Source organism: Scyliorhinus canicula, chromosome 23 (genome assembly GCF_902713615.1).
Source record: "Scyliorhinus canicula chromosome 23, sScyCan1.1, whole genome shotgun sequence".
NCBI classification, from domain to species: Eukaryota; Metazoa; Chordata; class Chondrichthyes; order Carcharhiniformes; family Scyliorhinidae; genus Scyliorhinus; species Scyliorhinus canicula.
This window is the reverse complement of record NC_052168.1, coordinates 23,126,459-23,137,181: the sequence shown is the minus strand read 5'-3', so window position 1 is coordinate 23,137,181 and position 10,723 is coordinate 23,126,459. Positions and strand designations below refer to the sequence as shown.

The following is a 10,723-nucleotide window of genomic DNA, read 5'->3' as shown; positions in this document are numbered from 1 at the left end:
GCCTCACGGTGACGCTGCCTCACGGTGACTCTGCTGCCTCACGGTGACGCTGCCTCACGGTGACGCTGCTGCCTCACGGCGACGCCGCTGCCTCACGGCGACACGGCTGCCTCACGGTGACGCTGCTGCCTCACGGCGACGCCGCTGCCTCACGGTGACGCGGCTGCCTCACGGTGACGCTGCTGCCTCACGGTGACGCTGCCTCACGGCGACGCTGCTGCCTCACGGTGACGCTGCCTCACGGTGACGCTGCTGCCTCACGGCGACGCTGCTGCCTCACGGTGACGCCGCTGCCTCACGGCGACACGGCTGCCTCACGGCGATGCTGCTGCCTCACGGCGATGCTGCTGCCTCACGGTGACGGGCACGGTGACGCTGCTGCCTCACGGCGACGCTGCTGCCTCACGGCGACGCTGCTGCCTCACGGGGACGCTGCCTCACGGCGACGCTGCTGCCTCACGGTGACGGGCACGGTGACGCTGCTGCCTCACGGCGACGCTGCTGCCTCACGGCGACGCTGCTGCCTCACGGGGACGCTGCCTCACGGCGACGCTGCTGCCTCACGGCGACGCTGCTGCCTCACGGGGACGCTGCCTCACGGTGACGCTGCTGCCTCACGGCGACGCTGCTGCCTCACGGCGACGCCGCTGCCTCACGGTGACTCCGCTGCCTCACGGCGACGCTGCTGCCTCACGGTGACGCCGCTGCCTCACGGTGACGCCGCTGCCTCACGGCGACGCCGCTGCCTCACGGCGACGCCGCTGCCTCACGGCGACGCCGCTGCCTCACGGCGACACGGCTGCCTCACGGTGACGCCGCTGCCTCACGGCGACGCCGCTGCCTCACGGTGACGCCGCTGCCTCACGGTGACGCCGCTGCCTCACGGTGACGCGGCTGCCTCACGGGGATGCTGCCTCACGGTGACGCTGCTGCCTCACGGTGACGCCGCTGCCTCACGGTGACGCGGCTGCGTCCGGTGACACGGCTGCCTCACGGCGACACGGCTGCCTCACGGCGACGCTGCTGCCTCACGGCGACTCTGCTGCCTCACGGCGACACGGCTGCCTCACGGCGACGCTGCTGCCTCACGGTGACGCCGCTGCCTCACGGCGACGCTGCTGCCTCACGGCGACGCTGCTGCCTCACGGTGACGCCGCTGCCTCACGGCGACGCTGCTGCCTCACGGCGACACGGCTGCCTCACGGTGACGCCGCTGCTGCCTCACGGTGACGCCGCTGCCTCACGGCGACACGGCTGCCTCGCGGTGATGCTGCTGCCTCACGGTGACGCTGCTGCCTCACGGTGACGCGGCTGCCTCACGGTGACACGGCTGCCTCACGGTGACACGGCTGCCTCACGGTGACGCTGCTGCCTCACGGTGACGCTGCTGCCTCACGGTGACGCTGCTGCCTCACGGTGACGCTGCTGCCTCACAGCGACCCTGCTGCCTCACAGCGACCCTGCTGCCTCACGGCGACACGGCTGCCTCACGGTGACGCTGCTGCCTCACGGTGACCCTGCTGCCTCACGGTGACGCCGCTGCCTCACGGTGACGCCGCTGCCTCACGGTGACGCCGCTGCCTCACGGCGACGCTGCTGCCTCACGGCGACGCTGCTGCCTCACGGTGACGCTGCTGCCTCACGGTGACACGGCTGCCTCACGGTGACGCTGCTGCCTCACGGTGACACGGCTGCCTCACGGCGACACGGCTGCCTCACGGCGACGGACACGGTGACGCTGCTGCCTCACGGTGACGCTGCTGCCTCACGGTGACACGGCTGCCTCACGGTGACACGGCTGCCTCACGGCTGCCTCACGGTGACACGGCTGCCTCACGGTGACGCTGCCTCACGGTGACGCTGCTGCCTCACGGTGACACGGCTGCCTCACGGTGACGCTGCCTCACGGTGACGCTGCTGCCTCACGGTGACGCCGCTGCCTCACGGCGACGCTGCCTCACGGTGACGCTGCTGCCTCACGGTGACGCCGCTGCCTCCCGGCGACGCGGCTGCCTCACAGCGACACGGCGACGCGGCTGCCTCACGGTGACCCTGCTGCCTCACGGTGACGCGGCTGCCTCACGGTGACGCTGCTGCCTCACGGTGACGCTGCCTCACGGTGACTCTGCTGCCTCACGGTGACGCTGCCTCACGGTGACGCTGCTGCCTCACGGCGACGCTGCTGCCTCACGGCGACGCTGCTGCCTCACGGCGACGCCGCTGCCTCACGGTGACGCTGCCTCACGGCGACGCTGCTGCCTCACGGTGACGCTGCCTCACGGTGACTCTGCTGCCTCACGGTGACGCTGCCTCACGGTGACGCTGCTGCCTCACGGCGACGCCGCTGCCTCACGGCGACACGGCTGCCTCACGGTGACGCTGCTGCCTCACGGCGACGCCGCTGCCTCACGGTGACGCGGCTGCCTCACGGTGACGCTGCTGCCTCACGGTGACGCTGCCTCACGGCGACGCTGCTGCCTCACGGTGACCCTGCTGCCTCACGGCGACGCTGCTGCCTCACGGTGACGCCGCTGCCTCACGGCGACACGGCTGCCTCACGGCGATGCTGCTGCCTCACGGCGATGCTGCTGCCTCACGGCGACGCTGCTGCCTCACGGCGACGCTGCTGCCTCACGGCGACGCTGCTGCCTCACGGCGACGCTGCTGCCTCACGGTGACGGGCACGGTGACGCTGCTGCCTCACGGCGACGCTGCTGCCTCACGGTGACGGGCACGGTGACGCTGCTGCCTCACGGCGACGCTGCTGCCTCACGGCGACGCTGCTGCCTCACGGGGACGCTGCCTCACGGCGACGCTGCTGCCTCACGGCGACGCTGCTGCCTCACGGGGACGCTGCCTCACGGTGACGCTGCTGCCTCACGGCGACGCTGCTGCCTCACGGCGACGCCGCTGCCTCACGGTGACTCCGCTGCCTCACGGCGACGCTGCTGCCTCACGGTGACGCCGCTGCCTCACGGTGACGCCGCTGCCTCACGGCGACGCCGCTGCCTCACGGCGACGCCGCTGCCTCACGGCGACGCCGCTGCCTCACGGTGACGCCGCTGCCTCACGGTGACGCGGCTGCCTCACGGTGACGCTGCTGCCTCACGGTGACGCCGCTGCCTCACGGTGACGCGGCTGCGTCACGGTGACACGGCTGCCTCACGGCGACACGGCTGCCTCACGGCGACGCTGCTGCCTCACGGCGACTCTGCTGCCTCACGGCGACGCGGCTGCCTCACGGCGACACGGCTGCCTCACGGCGACACGGCTGCCTCACGGCGACGCTGCTGCCTCACGGTGACGCCGCTGCCTCACGGCGACGCGGCTGCCTCACGGCGACACGGCTGCCTCACGGTGACGCCGCCGCTGCCTCACGGTGACGCCGCTGCCTCACGGTGACACGGCTGCCTCGCGGTGACGCTGCTGCCTCACGGCGACGCTGCCTCACGGTGACGCTGCTGCCTCACGGTGACACGGCTGCCTCACGGTGACACGGCTGCCTCACGGTGACGCTGCTGCCTCACGGTGATGCTGCTGCCTCACGGTGACGCTGCTGCCTCACGGTGACGCTGCTGCCTCACAGCGACCCTGCTGCCTCACGGCGACACGGCTGCCTCACGGTGACGCTGCTGCCTCACGGTGACCCTGCTGCCTCACGGTGACGCCGCTGCCTCACGGTGACGCCGCTGCCTCACGGTGACGCCGCTGCCTCACGGTGACGCTGCTGCCTCACGGCGACGCTGCTGCCTCACGGTGACGCTGCTGCCTCACGGCGACGCTGCTGCCTCACGGTGACGCTGCTGCCTCACGGTGACGCTGCTGCCTCACGGTGACACGGCTGCCTCACGGTGACGCTGCTGCCTCACGGTGACACGGCTGCCTCACGGCGACACGGCTGCCTCACGGCGACGGACACGGTGACGCTGCTGCCTCACGGTGACGCTGCTGCCTCACGGTGACACGGCTGCCTCACGGTGACACGGCTGCCTCACGGCTGCCTCACGGTGACGCTGCTGCCTCACGGTGACACGGCTGCCTCACGGTGACGCTGCCTCACGGTGACGCTGCTGCCTCACGGTGACACGGCTGCCTCACGGTGACGCTGCCTCACGGTGACGCTGCTGCCTCACGGTGACGCCGCTGCCTCACGGCGACGCTGCCTCACGGTGACGCTGCTGCCTCACGGTGACGCCGCTGCCTCACGGTGACGCCGCTGCCTCCCGGCGACGCGGCTGCCTCACAGCGACACGGCGACGCGGCTGCCTCACGGTGACCCTGCTGCCTCACGGTGACGCGGCTGCCTCACGGTGACGCTGCTGCCTCACGCCGCTGTATCTGCAATAACATTTGATGTAGCACCTTATCAAATACCTTCTGGAATTCCAGGTACAGTACATCCACCGGTTCTCCTTTATCCACAGTGCGTGTTACTCCTTCAAACAAAAACTCCCAATAAATTGGTTAAACAGGGAGGGAAACTTTCCCTTTGTCACAGTAACACAGGATGCCATTTGTGACTTTGATATTTTCAGAACAGAGGAAAGATGATCAACTCGGCGCTCCCCGATAACTCAACTCGCCTCTCCTCGATAACTCAACTCGCCGCTCCCCGATAACTCAACTCGCCTCTCCTCGATAACTCAACTCGCCGCTCCCCGATAACTCAACTCGCCGCTCCCCGATAACTCAACTCGCCGCTTCCCGATAACTCAGCTCGGCGCCCCCCGATAACTCAGCCCTCCCCGATAACTCAACTCGCCGCTTCCCGATAACTCAACGTTGCGCTCCCTGATAACTGAGCTCGCCGCTCCCCGATAACTCAACTCGGCGCTCCCCGATAACTCCAAATTCCTGGCTCGCTAATACAAGGCCCTGAGAATAACCCTGGCTGGACTAGTTAACAACAGGGGGCATCACAACTGGCCACCGTGCTCAGAGGCTCGGGGGCTGGGAACTCATAAAATGTACAGTGCAGAAAGAGGCCATTCGGCCCATCGAGTCTGCACCGGCTCTTGGAAAGAGCACCCCACCCAAGGTCCACACCTCCACCCTATCCCCATAACCCAGTAACCCCACCCAACACTAAGGGCAATTTTGAACACTACGGGCAATTTAGCATGGCCAATTCACCTAACCTGCACATCTTTGGACTGTGGGAGGAAACCGGAGCACCCAGAGGAAACCCACGCACACATGGGGAGGATGTGCAGACTCCGCACAGACAGTGACCCAAGCCAGGAATCGACCCTGGAGCTGTGAAGCAATTGTGCTAACCACTGTGCTGCCCCGAGGAACAATGCCTGATATTTACTCATCGATATTTAATGGAGCGATTGAGAAAGCGTATTTGGGGCATCTGGGCAGCCAGGGCGAGACCAACTTCGCTTGAAGTTCTTCCCACATCAGAACAACTCCAAGAGAGAGCGGACCTTTTTTACAAAGCAGTTGAGATGTGGAAGAGGATCGAAGTCTCACCGGTATTGCTGTTGTGATTGCCGTGCCTGACCTCCCCACTGGACTGATGCAGAAAGGCCCCCAGTTTGGACACCCACGAGGCTTTGTTCAACACCTTGGCTTTCTTTGTGGGTGGCTTTCCCTGTGGAATAAAAGAGAGAGAAACTAAATACCTCTTCAGCAGGATCGCAGAATCTGATAGGTTTTCAGGACTGGACAGGGTAGGTGCAGGAAGGATGTTCCTCGATGGTGGGGCGTGTCCAGAACCAGGGGGCACGGTCTGAGGATACGGGGTCGACCATTGAGGACACAGGCGAGGAGAAAATTCTTCACCCAGAGAGTTACCACAGGAAGTAGCTGAGGCTACAACATTGCATATTTGCAAGAAGTAGTTAGATACAGCAAGTGGAGCAAAGGGGGTCAAAGGATATGGGGGGGAGGGGGGGGGGGGGGGGGAGGGAAGCAGGGTCTGGCTATTGAGTTGGATGATCGGCCATGATCAGAACGAATAGCGGAATGGGAGGAAACCAGAGCACCCGGAGGAACAACAGTGCTAACCAATGTGCCGCCCTATGACTCAGACCCACACGGCGATGAGGTCGACTCCTAACTGCCCCTTGGAAATGGGAGAAAGGGATCCATTTTATACATGGGGTAAAGACTCACCTGATCACGACGCAGCCACTCTTGCTCGGGATAGTGGCCGCGACTGGAACACGCGCAGGCACGCACGCACGCAGGGCGAGCGCGGGAGGTCGCTGAACAGACCGAAAACAAACCTGCAACCTTGCCAAGATGCTGGACTTCTTCGAGTTGGAAGAGTAGCTTCGGGAACAGGAGACGCTGCAGAATCTTTTTGTCTTGGAGAAGAAGGTGTCCCGTGCTCCCACAATCCCGCACATCTCGCAGGTAGCTGGGAAGATCCAAAAAAAAAAACAACAAAACCAGAAGGTGAAACTTTTAACCAGAAAACAGAAGGCAAATTCAAAAGTTTTTTTTTTTTTTAAAAAAAGATTTGCTGTCGCTATGTGGACCAGCATTCCCTGATTGCCCCTTGAACTGAGTGGCTTGCTCGGCCATTTCGGAGGGTCAATTAAGAGTCGCTGTGGGTCTGGAGTCACATGTAGGCCAGACCGGGTAAGGACGGCAGATTTCCTTCCCTGACGGACATTAGTGACCCAGATGGGTTTTGATGACAATCAACAATGGCTTCCCAGTCGCTATTCCCAAGTCTGTTTTTCAATTCCAGATTTTATTTACTGAATTTAAATTCCACCAGCCGGGGAATCTGGACCCCTGTCCCCAGAATGTCAGAAACATACATAGAAAATAGAGGCAGGAGGAGGCCATTCGGCCCTTGGAGCCTGCTCCGCCATTCATTATTAACATGGCTGATCATCAAGTTCAATACCCTGATCCCTCCTTCCCCCCTCCCCCCCCCCCCCCCCCACATCTCCTTTAGCCCCTTTATCTAATCCCAACTCTTGGGGCTCAAGGGGTCAAGTGGTATTAGGTAGGGGGAGGGGGGTAAATCAGGGCACTGAATTAGCCCCAAGATTTCTATCGGATTCCTCCTTGAAGTTACACGACATTTCGGCCTTAACTACTGTGGTAGCGAAGTCCACAGATTCCCCGCTCTCTGGGTGAAGAAATTTCTCCTCACCTCAGTCCGAAAAGGTTTACCCCTTATCCTCAAACTATGACCCCCGTAGTGTCCGGACTGCCCCACCATCGGGAACATTCTTTCTGCCTAATCCCGTTAGAATTTTCCAAGTTTCTATGAGATCCCCTCTCAGTCTTCAAAGCTGCACTGAATATAATTCTTCCCAACTTAGTCTCTCCTCATAGCTTGGGCCTTTGGATTACTAGTTCAGCGACGTGACTGCGACACCACTGTGGTGAATGTAATATAGATGTATATATGTTAATTCACACTGTCTTTGTAAGCGCAGTAGCGTTATCGTACCACTAGGGGGAGTAGCGCTGGGAGTACTCAGGAACTTGTACTGGGCTCCACCCTTGGCTCCGCCCAGGACTCCTCCCCCTAGTGCAGCTGTATAAATACCCGGTGTCCAGAGTCAGCCTGAGTTCACTACGAGTTCATCGACAGGTAACAGGCTGGCTCTGAAGTAGGTCGATTAAAGCCTAGATTCACATCGGAAACACGTGTCTGGTGAATTGATGGTTCCACCAACCACCATTTCCCTCTTATTAAACAAATGCTGGAAAGCTTAAATAAAACCCTCCAAAAAAGCTAGGGGTGTACAGTACCTCAGTCAGCACCTGCAAAGAGAAAGTCGCGGTAACAATTCAAGTGTAGCCCTTCCTCTACGAGCAAGGCCCACAGAACACGTGCGTGAAAACGATCGGGCTATTTTACTGGCTTGGTTGCAAAATTCAGGTAGATATTTCTACTTCACCTCGCGAATATCTGCGGAGCTGGACTGTGCGAGGGGACAAGAGGCTCCTTGAGTGAGTGGAATGGTGTTGCTATAGCAACCACTCTGGTTCGTCAACAATGTCAATTGGACAATATTGGGCTGAGGGGACAATTCGACCAGGTTTTGGAGACATCACTCAGTCCCCATTTAAAAGCCATGCAGTCCACCCATTTTTTGTTTTTTAAAACATACACACAATATTCTAACACGCTGACAGGCACGTCATCCAAAATCCGGCTTTACTAAAACCTGCTCCACAGCGCCAGGGACCTGGGTTCAATTCGGGTCGCTGTCCGTGTGGAGTCTGCACGTTCTCCCCGTGTCTGCGTGGGTTCCCTCCGGGTGCCCCGGTTTCCTCCCACCGATGTACAGGTTAGGTGGATTGGCCGCGCTAAATTGCCCCTTCGAGGTCCAGGGATTTGCAGGTAGGGTATGTGGTTACAGGGGAAAGGAGGGGCAGTTGAGTGAGCGGATATGGGTGGAGTGCTCGTTCGAGGAGTCGGTGCACACTCGATGGGCCGAATGGCCTCTTTCTGCACAGCAGGAATTCTATGAATCCCAATGAAGAAAGAGAGATGAACATCAGGACTACTATTTTTAAATGTATTCTTTAACGGGATATGGGGGCAGCACGGTGGCGCCGTGGGTTAGCACTACTGCCTCACGGCGCCGAGGTCCCAGGTTCGATCCCGGCTCTGGGTCACTGTCCGTGTGGAGTTTGCACATTCTCCCCGTGTCTGCGTGGGTTTCGCCCCCACAACCCAAAGATGCGCAGGGTAGGTGGATTGGCCACGCTAAACTGCCCCTTAATTGGAAAAAATGAATTGGGTACTCTAAATTTATCTTATTTTTATTTTTTACAGGATATGGGACGTGACTGGCATTTATTGCCCATCCCCTATTGCCCTTGGTCAGGGACACTTGCTGGGCCATTCCAGAGGAGCAGTTAAGAGTGAACCACAGTGTGGAGTCACATGTAGGCCAGACAGGGTAAGGACGGCAGATTTCCTTCCCTGAAGGACTTAAGGGTATCAAGTTCCAGATTTTTTTTTATTATTTGAATTTTAAATCCACCAGCTTCGTGATGGGATCTGAACCCTTGTCCCCAGAGCCTCTGGATTGCTGGTCAAGTTCCATCACCACTATCTTCCCGTGTTTTCGGTATTCTACCATCCGAATAACTTCAACAACTTCCTGCTCCCATTTACAGCACTTACCGTCCCTCCTAATGTCATTGGATTCTCAAAGTTAAACAAGCTTCACCTCTCTTCCATTTCTTAGTCCTTAAGCACGGTAGCATTGTGGTTAGCACAATCACTTCACAGCTCCAGGGTCCCAGGTTCGATTCCCGGCTGGGTCACTGTCTGTGCGGAGTCTGCACGTCCTCCCAGTGTGTGCGTGGGTTTCCTCCGGGTGCTCCGGTTTCCTTCCACAGTCCAAAGATGTGCAGGTTATGTGGATTGGCCATGATAAATTGCCCTTAGTGTCCAAAAATGCCCTTAGTGTTGGGTGGGGTTGCTGGGTTATGGGGATTGGGTGGAGGTGTCGACCTTGGGTAGGGTGCTCTTTCCAGGAGCCGGTGCAGATTCGATGGGCCGAACGGCCTCCTTCTGCACTGTAAATTCTATGAACTAACTGTCGTCGGCCACAATGAAGATTGACGCCTTCCCCAACAACACTTCAAAAATGTAAACATTAAAAAAAAACGTACCCATTCCAAGTTTTTCATCGATGGATTCGTCATCATCCATCGCTCCTAATATTGACCCCGACTCCACTTCCATCTGCTGACCACCTTCTTCATCTTCCATGTCATTACTCGATTCCTCGGTGAAGTTATCGTTGCTGCTGCTGCCGGGGTCCTCCGTGCTCTCATACCCATCAAACAGGCCGTAGTCATCATCCCCACCGCGTTTGAAGGACATTTCTAGAACATTCTGGAGATACAAAAATAAACACATTGATGAAAGCTTCCTCCCCCCCCCCCCCCCCCCCCCCCCCCAAACGTTTGCGAGGATTCAAAAGTCCACATGAAGTTGACCAAGTCCAATAGTGCAAGGAAACGTTGTAAATATATTCACAATTCCCCCCCCCCCAGGCAATGGTTGGTGGTCTAACCCCAGCCATCTCTCCGAGGTTGTGGCTGGGCGCATTGCGAAAAGGGTAACTTTCCTCTGCTCACATTGCAATATGCCAGGGACTAAAAGGAGCCAAACGGAAAAATATTTTGCTTCTGCCTATCCGTTGCAAAACCTTTATCCAATGCTTTTGTTACCTACAGGCCCAACTGCTACAACATACCCCATGGAGGCCCTCACCTGGAATGAACATAAGAACAAGGAGCAGGAGTCGGCCATCTGGCCCCTCGAGCCTGCTCCGCCATTCAATGAGATCATGGCTGATCTTTTGTGGACTCAGCTCCACTTTCCGGCCCGAACACCATAACCCTTAATCCCTTTATTCTTCAAAAAACTATCCATCTTTACCTTAAAAACATGTAATGAAGGAGCCTCAACTGCTTCACTGGGCAAGGAATTCCATAGATTCAAAACTATTTGGGTGAAGAAGTTCCTCCTAAACTCAGTCCTAAATCTACTTCCCCTTATTTTGAGGCTATGCCCCCTAGTTCTGCTGTCACCCGCCAGTGGAAACAACCTGCCCGCATCTATCCTATCTATTCCCTTCATAATTTTAAATGTTTCGATAAGATCCCCCCTCATCCTTCTAAATTCCAATGAGTACAGTCCCAGTCTACTCAACCTCTCCTCATAATCCAACCCCTTCAGCTCTGGGATTAACCTAGTGAATCTCCTCTGCACACCCTC

At 58.8% G+C, this 10,723-nt stretch overlaps 1 protein-coding gene across 1 annotated transcript; it reads right to left on the bottom strand.

Moving 5' to 3' along the window:
• Positions 1–5,437: 5,437 nt before the first annotated feature.
• LOC119956638 (lethal(3)malignant brain tumor-like protein 2) lies at positions 5,438–10,437 on the bottom strand. Its single transcript, XM_038783977.1, has 4 exons — positions 10,385–10,437; positions 9,610–9,835; positions 6,237–6,370; positions 5,438–5,599 (listed from the first exon to the last, which is right to left on the bottom strand). The coding sequence occupies exons 2-4, from the start codon at positions 9,821–9,823 to the stop codon at positions 5,438–5,440; spliced, it is 510 nt and encodes a 169-aa protein (XP_038639905.1). The 5' UTR covers positions 9,824–9,835; positions 10,385–10,437.
• Positions 10,438–10,723: the final 286 nt, after the last annotated feature.